The sequence below is a fragment of the Periplaneta americana genome, chromosome 8 (genome assembly GCF_040183065.1).
Source record: "Periplaneta americana isolate PAMFEO1 chromosome 8, P.americana_PAMFEO1_priV1, whole genome shotgun sequence".
Classification (NCBI taxonomy): Eukaryota; Metazoa; Arthropoda; class Insecta; order Blattodea; family Blattidae; genus Periplaneta; species Periplaneta americana.
This window is the reverse complement of record NC_091124.1, coordinates 3,296,681-3,312,099: the sequence shown is the minus strand read 5'-3', so window position 1 is coordinate 3,312,099 and position 15,419 is coordinate 3,296,681. Positions and strand designations below refer to the sequence as shown.

General features: G+C 33.8%; 1 protein-coding gene across 1 annotated transcript in view; it reads right to left on the bottom strand.

The window, feature by feature from the left end:
* Nucleotides 1-9,184, bottom strand: part of SmydA-8 (SET and MYND domain containing, arthropod-specific, member 8) — a 57,885-nt gene extending 48,701 nt beyond the window's left edge. Inside the window, exon 1 of the mRNA XM_069832269.1 lies at nucleotides 8,535-9,184. Within this exon, the coding sequence (XP_069688370.1) occupies nucleotides 8,535-9,026 (492 nt within the window). The 5' untranslated portion in view covers nucleotides 9,027-9,184. The remainder of the gene's footprint in view (nucleotides 1-8,534) is intronic.
* Nucleotides 9,185-15,419: the final 6,235 nt, after the last annotated feature.

Genomic DNA, 15,419 nt, shown 5'->3' with positions numbered 1-15,419 from the left:
AGCGATTAATTAATTGGCAAAACTTCATTTCTCACACTAGTTTATTAAATCTTGTCGGACTGTAAAGAAAACAACTATCGCAATGTCCATATTTTGTATGTTGTACAATATTATAGTATTGTGAAATTTTAATTTTCCTACCAATTTTTTTCTATTGTTCTATTAAAATTATAGCATACTAGTGGCTTGTGCAGCAAATTCTGCAAACTAAGTTCATTAGACGTTCAAATAAATTTTTTTTCACATTTATTTTCAATGAAGAATACCAGACATTCTGAAAGTTATTTGCTTCCATAATAATGAAACATACTCCTTCTGAATGTTTTTTTTTAATGCCAAATACTTTTTCTTGAACCAATTCACCTTCAGTTTTTTAGTTTCAGCGCGAAAACGCAAGTAACAATGTCAGACGATCAGTGGGTTTTTCATGTGAGAGTAAAGCAATATTATTATTTTCAGGTCATTGTGGATTGTCGGTGAAAGTTAAAAAAATATCAGGTTTGCTATGCTTTCGAACAATAGACATAGCATCTTGGTATAGCTGCTGCATGTAGAGCTTGAAATGTAGAGGGTAAAATCATTTTATCCTGCTAAGAGATCTTGCTGAAATGATCGGGAGACTACATAATTTTCTAGGCCTCTTATTTTATCAGTAGGTAATACCTTTTGGTCTTTCCTTAGGAACTATAATTTTTGCGCTCTCTTCAGCCAATACTGAAAAGAATGACACCACACCGCCATTAAGTATATGAAAAAGACCCAACCCCACTTGATTAGTAACTATAAAAACATTTCATTTTTAATAAAAATATTATCTTACGTAAGTTTTGTAGTTATATATACTATACAATCTCCACTCAGTAAATTATAGAAATTAAGATCTAATTTAAGATATTCTCTACATCTATTACATAACCCAAAAACGTTTCACTTTCATATCATGAATATAGCATTAATATGTATAATTAATGAAAAATAGTCACATCATGGCATTAACTATAATAATATTTCATTTCTAATGGTAATAATGCCATCAAACCACCTAACATTTTGTAGATTTTAATGTCTAAAACACAGATGTACTCAGAAAATTACACACCGCAGAATCAGACCTGTGAATTATTTTGAGTAAGTCTTGAAGATTTTAATAACAAATTGAATGCATAATTCCTTTCATTTCTTGTTACAGACAACATATTTCTACATAGTCGCTTATGAATTCTTGATGCAGTTGCATTTCTAAAAGTTCTATCACATTTTCTTGGTCGAACAGTACACTCATAATGATCAACTAATAGAGAAGAATTAAATTCACAACGTAACAACATTTCATTGTCAAAACAAAATTAATGATTTTTTATGAACTTGTAAAAATTTCTATGGTTAAGTACTCTTTGTCCCTTGTGGCAGTTCACGAATGGTGAGAAGATATATAAATTTAAAAATTTCTTAAGTAACACCAGATAAAAAACACACGTATATTGAAACAAAAAAATACGTGACAGTTGAAAGACGAACAAACCATTATTGTCGTGGTCTCGAAAAGCATGATAATGTGACGTCAACATCTCGTATGTACATAAAATTTTGATAACTACATTTTTTTATCGTTTTAAGGAAACTCGATGTTCTATTGCTTGAAATTTCATTATTTAAACCATAGACTTTCCTATAGACATAACTGACATCATTCATGACCTTTGAAAAAAACTAACATAGCTATATTAATAACTCAAATGGTTATAAAGTAGGCTACACTTAAATTTAAAGCCAGTACGTGAATCATGGCCCTCTGCACAACAATACTAAATGAACTGCAAGATGTACTACGGTATACGCTTTGCTGCGATAAACGCACATATTTTTTTAAATTTAAAGCTTTTTATGAACTTCGCTACAAACTAGGGCTGGGGACGGAGCGGTTCGGTTCGGAGCAGTTACTGTGACGTCATTACTCGGCTGATCCGAGTACAGTACCGAGTACAGATTTAAAATTTAGATAGACTTGAATGTTTTACAAGCGCTGTAGTAAAGCGCTTTCGCTTTGCCAATTGACGAGAAAAAAAAAAGTGCTTCTCTTCATTGCAAAATGGCGGTTGCAAATTTTATTTGCCTGATTACAACTATTTGCGGAGTTATTTTATATGAAAGGCCTATTTAACATTCACTGTTGTTATATATGATAAACGAAATAAAATTGATAATAGCACATTATGCAACGAGCCTATAATGATAGTAATTAAGAAGCGAGTATGGATGTTTATGAAACTCGCCTGCGCTCGTTTCATAATTTTCATACGAGCGTCTTAATTACCATTATAGGCGAGTTTCATACGACTTTTTATGATCGACCATATTTCTAACTTGAAATTATTCAGATGTATACATTTTATTTGTATCTGACAAGATCGGAAGTGACCTTGTTCTAGGTCGTGAATTGTGAGATGTGCGCAGACGCGAAAGTATTGATTTTTTCCGAGGAACAATAATGGCATTGACCTTGTGTAATCCCGTTAAACTTGGTATAACCTTGATTATTGAATTCGACATTGAAAAACGAGATGACAAATTGAATTTATTTGAATATTATTTACAATTAACGCTAATTATTATAGTAACAGAACATAACCTTCTGCGACAGTATTGGATTTCCAGCCTCCGTGACTTTTCGCTAATTCTCTTTCGATTGCATATCCGAGAATAATCGATACTTGCGGTTTTATAACGGTACAAAGCTGACTTGTCATTGGCTGAACACCTGTAAGCTGAATTGTCATTGGCTGAAAACACCTGTACTTTAATGAGTAGGTGTACTTTAATGACATGCATTAAAGGACTACTACCAGGTGTATAATTACTACATTTCGGCATGGTCGAGCATAAAATAAATTATAATTCTAATAGCTAATAAATTAACATGTGAGGTAAACGTTAAACACTGCAGCTAAGTAAAAAATAAGACAGAAAGAAACGGGCTCCATGAAGCGCTGCCTAAAACACTTAAAAATAACACACAGAATTATTTACTATTACGGAAAGTGGATAAAATAATCAATAAAACGTGGAATCTTACACTGAAGAACATAATGTTTATTTATATTATAACATTACTAGCCTTCAATACAACCATGTTCTCTTTGGTGAAGAGTAATATTACTGATACATTAAAGTAATTAGGTAACATAATTCGTAGAAATAAATACAATTAAAATGATGACTGATGAGGCAACACAAATCCAATAAACACAAATAGATAAAAATATAATGCACTTCCTTTTTTAACATATTTCAATATTAATCAAACTATTATTATTATTATTATTATTATTATTATTAGTAGTAGTAGCAGTATTATTATTATTAGTATGTATAGTAATATGTTCAGACTGTCAGTGCTCATTAGGCCCACTTGACAGGTCATATAATAGGATGAACTCCTCTTCAATACTAGAGGCCTTTCAGTCCGCCTTGGGGATAAGGAAATAATTTGTCCTGCAGCAGAAAATATTTAAATACAGCAGTACCTACGTTGTTGTCTGCTAGAATTAAGTAAAACACGTGAACTCTGTTTGAACTGACTGGTAACGGCTACGGGTAACCGAGTAACTCCGGTGCTCCGCTGCCAAGCACATAAACCGTTAGAACCGAGCAACTCAACAGTTCTACTCGCTCCGTCCCCAGCTCTACTACAAACCATTCAGATTTTCCCGCAATATTAATATTATTAGCTTTCGATTGAGACTTCACACAGCATGTACAGTTTTCATAAAATTTTCTGCCACAGTTCAAATTAAATATATAGATAGATAGCTTATTAATCTCTTGTATCCTACAGGATACTTTGTCAATTTAAGGGTTAATTGGTTAACATTTAAAAAACTTTGAATGTCACTAAGTCCCTAGGACGATTGTCATCTTACATGTCCTTCAGGTTTGTGGCCTCTTGAAGACTTTTATTGTAAGTATAAACTTTCATCGAGTGCCCTTCCTGTATTCTGAGGTCAGAATTTCCATTTAGAAGCTTTATACATGTATTACCCTTATTTATAGTCCTCAGTTCGTGATCGCACGACTGCAAACGTTGAAATCTCGATTTACAATTCAACGCAAACGACTGTTTTAAATTCTGACGTGTGTAGTAGTCTGAGATCATTACGGGAACTGAAGACCGTCCAACAACATTAATGTTTATAGTAATAACATAGCTGAAAGTAGTCGACCCGATTAAGTTGGGACAAACAGCGATTTGTGCGGGATGTGTAAAAATTTGCCGAAATATCTGTATAACATCTACACTGAAATTGAGGCATATAATTGTGGCTAACATTTTCCAGATAACAATCCCCCTTAAATATTTACTATTAACAGGGCGTGAGTGAACTGTCCAAAGAGATAAGAACTCGCGTGCTATTATAATAATATTTTTCTCTGATAATAAATAAGTAAATTAATTAAAAGTAGATAACATGATATTACTATTAAATACGACATTTAAGTTGTTGACAATATATTTCATTGGCCGGCGTGAACTTCGCCTTTCTGCCATATGAAATCCATGATTAACGTTTGACAACATAGTAGAAATTATGATTAGCGAAACAGCGAAACCGAAGAGATATTTGAGGTTATAATATTTTATTTTGAACTAGCTACTTTCACTTACTGAATTATCAACAAGATGAGAAATCTTGTGATATCTGAGAAAGACTATTTCGCGAATATATTAATTAATAAATAGGGGAGACTGTTGTACCTTTAAACACTTTCCACATTTTATTGTTTTTAGTTTTGGGAAATTAAATTTTTTAAATGAAAAAATTCTTGAAATAATTATTGAAGATTCCTTTACAACTTCCTGTATATATTTTCCTGTTTTACAGATCTATTAAGGATGGAAAAAATAAAATGAAGGGAATTGTAATGTATTCAAAGGTAGAACACGATCATGTACCTTGGAACATACCCTCTTGTAAGTTGGAACACATGGAATATAGGTGGAATATAGCTGTAAAAACTGACAATCATATTTAAAATGTATTTCAATCATAAACCAGAGCAGGCTTCTCTGATTGAGATCTTATTTCCTGGAGGAATAATAACTCCTTCAACAGCTTTCTTCAAGACATCCGAATCAATTGGGGACCTCTTTAATTCCAGACTTACTTCGTGACATGACCTTAAAATAAAAGAAAAACAAAAACCCATAGCATCGTGTAATTTGGAACATGTTCCATGGTACAAGATGTTTTGTGTTCAAAGGTACAAGAGGGTGCACGTTTAAACAAATATGGCTCCGAAAACTAGAGAGTCAAATAAATCATGGAAATTAAAATATGTTATTACTCACCAGATGATAGGGAACACACCGTACTTGAAAGATATTAACAAATACAATCTGGTTTTGTGTTAGAAAACATACATCAATGAACGAAATGTTTACTTTTGGTACTAAAAAACTTATTTTGTCCACGGAACTCACACTTTGCAATAAATCAAACTGAAACTACGACCAGAGCTACTTAGTGGCTTTCTCTACAATTTACTTCATTTTGAGTCCTCTAGGTAGCAGCAAAAATTAAAAAAACAAAAAATGTTCAAAGGTACACTATGCTAAAGGTACAACAGTCTCCCCTATATATTAATTTACAATTTACAACCTACAGAAACAGATTATACATTGTGATCCGTTTGAGTATGGATATGTGGAGGTGTTTTGTAATTTTGTTATGGCTGTGATGTGCAGAACACATCACAAATGCTAACCACACCCACAGAGACATCAACACAGACATGGAAATACTGCACATCCAACCAAAAAGCCAGAAACTCAACACACTAGAACAATATGAAATATACAGACACACAAAAAACACACCCCAACGAAATTCTCAACACACAACTCAACTTCAAAACACACACATTCTTTGACTCTACACTATACCACAGGAACACACCCATACAGGAAACAGAACAAGTGGCGCCAAGACCAACAACGACCAGTTCTGAAGATGACCCATAAATAGGTCGAAACATGTAAACAAGGTACGTTGAAATTTAACACAAGAAAGTTCTTACCATACATATTCCGAAGTGATACAGTGTTAAAAGTTGTGTAATCAAGATGTACAAATTTGAAAGTGAATAAACGAGATAGTTCATAAAATGTTTGCATAGAATGTTTCTCTATGACTTGTGAATGTGATCCGAAAAAAGGAGCTTAAAAATTGAGATCCTCTACTAAAATTTGGATCTGAAAATATTTCTACAAAGAATAGAAAAAATAATAAAAAAATCAAATACCAAAAAAACATTTTGGAGTTTAAAATTTCGATTTTGTTAGTCCTTTACATAGTAAACCGAATTTTGCACACCTCTACTCCCTCTTACTTATCTGTCCGATTCCACAGTCTTTCTCGGCATCATAACTTAAATACTCGGTCACAATATAACACGCTAGAAATACCACTGCACACATCATCTCTTTATTCATCATCGTTCACTGTTGCTACTTCTCGTCACTGGAATTCTCTGCCGCCTGAAGTCAAGGGCTGCCGAACTTTAAATTCCTTTAAATGTAAATTAGAAAAATATCTTATGATGAGTTGCCAGACTTAACGCGTTGCAATATTTAATGGAATGTGTTCCACTGTATTTATTTATTTTTTTTGTTTCTTATTTTAATATCTAAATCGTGTTCATTTATCACTTAACGCCAATATGTATCCCACTGTGTCTTTTTTATTAATCTATTTTTTGTGTACATTTTATTCAATTATCGGTTTCTGGTTTAATTATGTAAATCCTACTTAATTGTAATCTAATACTAATATGTATATTAATGTGTTTATTTTTATTTTTACTGTGTACATTTTTCTTTTTTTTTATTGAATTTATCGGCTTCTGTTTTTATGTGATTCGTATTTGATTCTAACAACATTAATATGTATTCAACTATGTTTATTTTTATTTTATGAGGTAAAATTTATGCAACTACATCTTTTGATCTCATTATGTACCTAATGTATCAGTATGTAATTACTTAATTCCGATCCAGTTTTATGTTCAACTATATATAAGCAAGTTTTAATCCTGGTTGAGTGTAAGAGAAGGCCTTACGGCCTTAACTCTGCCAGGTTAAATAAAGCCATTATTATTATTATTATTATTATTATTATTATTATTATTATTATTATTACTACTACTAGCCGTACCCGTGCGCTCCGCTGCACCCGTTAGAAATAAATATAAAGTAATTACATAATTAAAATAGGACGTTTGATCCAGGGAACATTCGTGTTTGATAGAAGGATAAATCGTTTAATAAGTATGTTACTTAATTTAAATTGCATCCAAATAATTAAAATGCGATCATTTTGGTCCAGAGACACTCATTTGGTGCAATGACAATTCCTTTAACCTGTTTCTTAATTTTTATTACATGCAACCATAGTTTAATGAAGATTGACATCATTTAGATTTAATGTGTATATTTTATTTTACTTGTTATAGGTTTCCATTGAATTATGGTAATAATTTAATTTTAACCCTTGTTTTCTACATATTCAGTAAATGGCGCTTGGCCCACTATGGTTCTGAACCCTTCAAATAACTTAAATTATATTATATTATATTATATTATATTATATTATATTATATTATATTATATTATATTATATTATATTATACTATATTATATTATATTATATCAGAAGTTGCTGTAATAATATTATAGCATTATGTCCATCTAGAGAAACTACACTTCCCAATGGTGAAATAATAATTAATTATACAAATCAGTTAATTTAGCTTCCGATATTACTTCATACAAACACAGAAACATTCTCTGTAGGCTATCTTTCATAGCTTTCGATTGTTGCTGTCCAAGGCCCCTTATAGACGAAGTCATTTGTTTTTTAATTCATTACACGGCCTTAGATGGCAGTTATTTTAATTTTAAAACTCATTTATCTCATTAAATATCAGTCCTATCAAAATTTTTCAAAGAGTAAAACTTATCGCAAATTATTTTGAAAGAAACGTTTGATATGTAACATTTTTCACAAAAATCAATAATAAGCGAGATATTTCGATTTATTTAATTCGGGCCCCCTTATAACCCCCCCTTTTAAATAATGCATTTTGAATGCCATATAGCCTAAAATCTAAGTTACAACGAACTTAATTTATATTCCAATTTTCATCGAAATCGGTTCAGCCATTATCGCGTGAAAAGGTAACAAACATACAGACAGACAGACAGACAGACATACAAACAAAAATGTCAAAAAAGCGATTTTCTGTTTCAGAGTGGTTAATTATATATGTTAGGACCAATTATTTTTGGAAAATCGAAAATTACCAGAAAAATTTCGGCTACAGATTTATTATTAGTATATATTATTATTAATATTATAAACATGCTCTCAGAATTTGGTTGAAAAAATGATAAGGAAAAAATTTGTCATTTTTAGTGGAGTATCCCCTTAACAGAGGGCTGCAGGCAACATTTACAGCGTTGCTATGGCTACAGTTACCTCGAAGGCGTGCTGCGGCCCCGGGTTGCTCTGCATGCAGGCCAGCACGCGTCTCTGCAGGGGGCCCAGCGCCAGGCACCGCACGGGCGTCGCAGCTCGCAGCAGCTCGGGGCACCAGGCGTCGTGGGGGGGCCCGGGGCGCCCCCAGCTCCGCAGCCTGTCGCACTCGTGCCTGTGATGGGGCGCGTCCTCGCACGGGGCGGAGCACACCGGCAGTCCGCAGCCTCTGGAGCAGGGCACCAGCCCCTCGGGGCCCCCGTGGCACCCCACGCACACCGGGGGGCAGTGTCGGCCGGCGCGGGGTCCCACCACAAGCGGGGGGTCGCGGAACACGAGCTCCCCCGCCGCGATGTCCCTAGTCGCGAACACGCCGCGCCCCCCCAGCGGGGAGGGCCCCAGGGTCCAGGGCGAGGACTGGGGGTCGTCGGCGATGCCGGCGGCGGCGAGGTGCGCCCGCAGGAGCGAAGCCGTGTCCTCCGAGGAGGCCGACATGGCGAGTGACCGGCACGGGAGACAGCGCGCCTGGCGGCACCGCCGAACAATGCTGCCAAGTCCGAGCGGCGGCCGCGAGTGGGATTGTTCCTTGGCGACACGTGCTTCACGCCCTTTATCTCTAGTGCCGTGAGAGAACGTACCTGGTTTGTTTGCTACGTTCTAGAAGTGTGACATTCAGACATCTCTATGTTTCATGTGCACGGGATCCCCCTGTTATAATTCTTACTTACTTACTTACTTACTCACTTACTTACTCACTTACTTACTCACTTACTTACTTTATTACTCACTTACCTATTTACTTACTCACTCACTTACTTACTCACTTACTTACTTACTCACTTTTATTACTCACTTACCTATTTACTTACTCACTCACTTACTTACTCACTTACTTTATTACTCACTTACCTATTTACTTACTCACTCACTTACTTACTTACTCACTTGCTTACTTACTCACTTACTTACTCACTTACTTTATTACTCACTTACCTATTTACTTACTCACTCACTTACTTACTCACTTACTTTATTACTCACTTACCTATTTACTTACTTACACACTTGCTTACTTATTCACTTAATTACTCACTTACCTATTTACATACTCACTCACTTACTTACTTACTCACTTGCTTACTTACTCACTTACTTACTCACTTAATTATTCACTTACCTATTTATTACTCACTCACTTACTTACTTACTCACTTGCTTACTTACTCACTTACTTACTCACTTAATTACTCACTTACTTATTTACTTACTCACTCACTTACTTACTTACTCACTTACTTACTCACTTAATTACTCACTTACCTATTTACTTACTCACTCACTTACTTACTTACTCACTTACTTTATTACTCACTTACCTATTTACTTACTTACTCACTTCCTTACTTACTTACTCACGTACTTACTTACTCACTTACTTACTTACTCACTTGCTTACTTACTTACTTAATCACTAACTTACTCACTTACTTATTTACTTACTCACTTACTTACTCACTTACTTACTCACTTACTTACTTACTCACTTACTTACTCACTTAATTACTCACTTACCTATTTACTTACTCACTTGCTTACTTACTTACTCACTTACTTACTTACTTACTTAATTACTCACTGACCTATTTACTTACTTACTCACTTGCTTACTTACTTACTTACTCACTTACTTACTCACTTAATTACTCACTTACCTATTTACTTACTTACTCACTTACTCACTCACTTACACACTTACTCATTTACTTACTCACTTACTTACTTGCTTGCTTGCTTTTATGGAACCCGGAAGTTCATTGCCGCCCTCACATAAGCCCGCCATTGGTCCCTATCCTGAGCAAGATTAATCCATTCTCTATCATCATATCCCACCTCCTTAAATCCATTTTAATATTATCCTCCCATCTACGTCTCGGCCTCCTTAAAGGTCTTTTCCCTCCGGCCTCCCAACCAACACTCTATATGCATTTCTGGATTCGCCCATACGTGCTACATGCCCTGCCCATCTCAAACATCTGGATTTAATGTTCCTAATTATGTCAGGTGACGAATACAATGCGTGCAGTTCTGTGTTATGTAACTTTCTCCATTCTCCTGTAACTTCATCCCTCTTAGCCCAAATATTTTCCTAAGAACCTTATTCTCAAACACCCTTAACCTATGTTCCTCTCTCAAAGTGAGGGTCCAAGTTTCACAACCATAAAGAACAACCGGTAATATAACTGTTTTATAAATTCTAACTTTCAGATTTTTTGACAGCAGACTGGATGATAAAAGTTTCTTAACCGAATAATAACAGGCATTTCCCATATTTATTCTGTGTTTAATTTCCTTCCGAGTGTCATTTATATTTGTTACTGTTGCTCCAAGATATTTGAATTTCTCCACCTCTTCAAAAGATAAATTTCCAATTTTTATATTTTTATTTCGTACAATATTCTCGTCACGAGACATAATCATATAGTTTGTCTTTTCTGGATTTACTTGCAAACCTATCTCTGTACTTGCTTCCAGTAAAATTCCCGTGTTTTCCCTAATCGTTTGTGAATTTTCTCCTAACATATTCACGTCATCCGCATAAACAAGCAGCTGATGTAACCATGGGACCTAAAGTGCTAGATGAGCCATAAACTCCTATAAATGCCTAAAAGCTATATTTTTGCCCGGAAAGCGCCTTTTTAGTATTTTTCGAATATTTAAAATAAAAATACCGGTACTAAAATGCCCAAAAAACTACAACAAATGCTATTTAAAATGTAAAAAAATTATCTTACAAACACTGGCCTGGCATATTGGTCTTAGACGGGGAGGGAAGAAGATTTTACCTAATTTTCTGGTACCGGTACCGAAGTTAGTTTGGAAAAGTCCATCCTAGCACAACAGGGGTGGTAGGTTGTTCAGGTTAGGCGAGAGCTTACAAATTACTTTCAGCTTCATTTGAGCGCCGTTAGGTGAAGCTTAGAAATTAAGTTTTCGAGTCAATGCACCCTGTTATGCGAAATGAAACTGACCAATCAGCAGTCAGTCTCTTTCACTGATATAATTTGAGTCTCCAGCTCAGCAGCACCCATTGTCACTTCCAGTTATTTCTACACGAATTCCACCTAAAATGGAAAATTTACTAATATTAAAGTCATTAATTCAATACCCGCCGAATAAGGGTACCCATAAGTACACAAGGAAACCGTGAGTCATATACCCTTATTCCGGGGGAATTCAATTGTTAAGGCTATGGATCGATGAAAACAACGACAAAGAGAGAGAGAAAAAAAAGAAAGAAACATTAAAAAATGGAAATTTTGTTTTCAACTCTAAAGAATAAAATAATGTTTCCGTTTTCTAAATCTGTGCTTATTTTAGCCGTATGACAATCTGAAACCTCTTAGGAAGAATTTAAAGGAACCAGCGCATGCGTGGAGCTGCCGCCCTGACACTCAGCTGTCATTCTGACAGACTTTGTTCTTCATTCTAACTTTCAAATTCAAATTCAAATTCAAATTTATTCACAATTTACATTTGAAATGATATATATGAATAGATACCCGAAATGAGCATATGCTCGTGCTTGGGTACAGTCCAGTAGTCTACATAAATTTTACAGAGATCACTAATAATGTTGATGATAGAAATAATAGTAACAATAATAACAATAATAATAATAATAATAATAATAATAATAATAATAATAATAATAATAATAGAATATCCGTGACGGAGATGATATAAAGATAGTAATACAAATTAATTCATTAATAATAATAATAATAATAATAATAATAATAATAATAATAATAATAATAATAATAATAATAATAATAGAATATCCGTGACGGAGATGATATAAAGATAGTAGTAAAAATTAATTCATTAATAATAATAATAATAATAATAATAATAATAATAATAATAATAATAATAATAGAATATCCGTGACGGAGATGATATAAAGATAGTAGTACAAATTAATTCATTAATAATAATAATAATAATAATAATAATAATAATAATAATAATAATAATAATAGAATATCCGTGACGGAGATGATATAAAGATAGTAATACAAATTAATTCATTAATAATAATAATAATAATAATAATAATAATAATAATAATAATAATAATAGAATATCCGTGACGGAGATGATATAAAGATAGTAATACAAATTAATTCATTAATAATAATAATAATAATAATAATAATAATAATAATAATAGAATATCCGTGACGGAGATGATATAAAGATAGTAGTAAAAATTAATTCATTAATAATAATAATAATAATAATAATAATAATAATAATAATAATAATAGAATATCCGTGACGGAGATGATATAAAGATAGTAGTACAAATTAATTCATTAATAATAATAATAATAATAATGATAATAATAATTATAATTATAATAGAATATCCGTGACGGAGATGATATAAAGATAGTAATACAAATTAATTAATTAATAATAATAATAATAATAATAATAATAATAATAATAATAATAATAGAATATCCGTGACGGAGATGATATAAAGATAGTAATACAAATTAATTCATTAATAATAATAATAATAATAATAATAATAATAAAACAAAAATATTTACAATAATAAAATAAATACTAAGACGGATAAAATAAAATATAAAACCACTAGCGAGAGTTAACACAACTTAAATAAGCATATAATAACCGGAAAAAAATGAACTCGAAAATCAACAGAAAAGTTCGTTGTATCGCAGACGACAGCAACCGCCATATTGACATTGTGTTGTGCATTATTGGTAGTAGGGGGGAGCTGAAAGTCTACGTAACTGCCGTTCTCTTCAAATCTTCTCGTACAATCATGGGAAGTTAATGCTGCAAAAACAAAATGTCTACGAGTCAAACTGTTCATTATTACCAGGATAAATACAAATAATACTGAAATATATTAATCTAGTTTCAGTTATAGATCTCCCATTTTGTGCAAGAGGTATCATATCAAAATATTTTATGAATGGCGGGGAAAATATAAATTTCAAGAACTCTCTAGTGACAGAGATGGTGACAAGTACAATCAAGTGTATCTGTGGCGATGCTAAGGAATCATTTATTGGAGATATACACTGTTATTAATTAAGAAAATGATCTATTTATATTTATTACAACGTTTTATCTTATAGGTTACATGCATCAGATAAATACAATAAATATTAGTACCATATAATGCTAGTAACACTTAAAAAAATAATAAAATTGATCAAATATCATACAAACATTTTCACTTTATTTTTAAACTAAAGAATGTGTAAATTGCTTAGGTCTGGATTATTTTTCAATACTGAATTGTACAGTCTTGGTCCATAATTCCTACTGTGTCTTAATCCAGCTGTAGTGTGGCAATCTTACTTTTCATTCATTCATATTTCGCGCTGTTAAGTAGGAGAAGTATAGGCAGGAAGGATATCGATAGTAGCCTATACACCAGTGGTCGTCAGCACTCGCTGAAATGGGTAGAGTGCATGGAGGGTAAGGAACTCTGCTCCGTCCTGCACAAGGGATAGAGAGACGCATACCCGCCAGCAGCCACAATTGCACGGTAGGGCAGTGTCTTGTCCGCGGGTAAGAGACGCTAGTCCGAGGGTGCAATGTTCTGATGACCGCTGGTATAGGGGAGAGTCGGGTAGATTGGACAGTGCGTTTCTCTCATCTACCACCATATGGTAGTACCTGAATGACATGGTTACGTTTCTCTATGCGACATCACAGAAACGTAACCATGTCAATCAGGTACTATCATCGTGTGGTAGATGAAAGAAACTCACTGTCCGATATTACCCGATGTCCGATACTACCCGACTCACCCCTACATGCTGTACTTTGATACTCGTTTTCTCGAATTTCCAATTTTCACTCTAATGAATGCAGTTTTTCTCCAATCTCAGTGAAATTTTGCACAGAAGTCTACAAAAGCATGTGAAGTACACTGACGCGTGTGTTTTCTTCTGCTGTTGAAAATACCGGGTATGTGATAAGTTTAAAAATTTGGAGAAGTAACAACTAAAAGAGTAAATGAATCGCCTCATGCAGAAAGGACTTCAGTCCATTAGACCTAGTTTTGAGAAAACTAAAAAAAAAAAAACATTCTGTACACTTCATTCCCTTCTGCAGAGAACTCTGAGCCTGACGCTTCAGTTTCTGTCTTTCCAAGCATTGGACTGAATACCTTTCTGCACAGGCCGATGAAGCCATCCATAAAGATATGGTTTCCATCGATATCTTGTTCCCCCCCCCCCAAATTTGTGACTGAAGCTCTTTCTGCATGGGACGATTCAAATATTTTTATCTCAAAAAGTAATTTGGAAAAATATTAAAAATGTGTGTGATATTTTACATACTTATATCAGGAATAAATTGAATATAATTTTAAAGAAAAAATTCCATACCTGTGGAATAACGGTCAGCGCGTCTGGCCGCGAAACCAGGTGGCCCGGGTTCGAATCCCGGTCGGGGCAAGTTACCTGGTTGAGGTTTTTCCGGGGTTTTCCCCTCAACCCAATACGAGCAAATGCTGGGTAACTTTCTGTGCTGGATCCCGGACTCATTTCACCGGCATTATCACCTTCATATCATTCAGACGCTAAATAACCTAGATGTTGATACTGCGTCGTAAAATAACCAAATAGAATAAAAAATTAAAGAAAAATTATGTAAACTTTGAAAATTGGGACAATTATAGGTAGTTCAGTATTTAAAAAACACAATATTAATTACAAGTGAACTAGCTGGAATATCTAAGTGAAAATTTGTGTATTGTACACTGCCGGTCAAAAGTTTTCGATCACCAATCACAACTATGGATTTGTGGTTAAAACAGGGATTTCGTTTTGA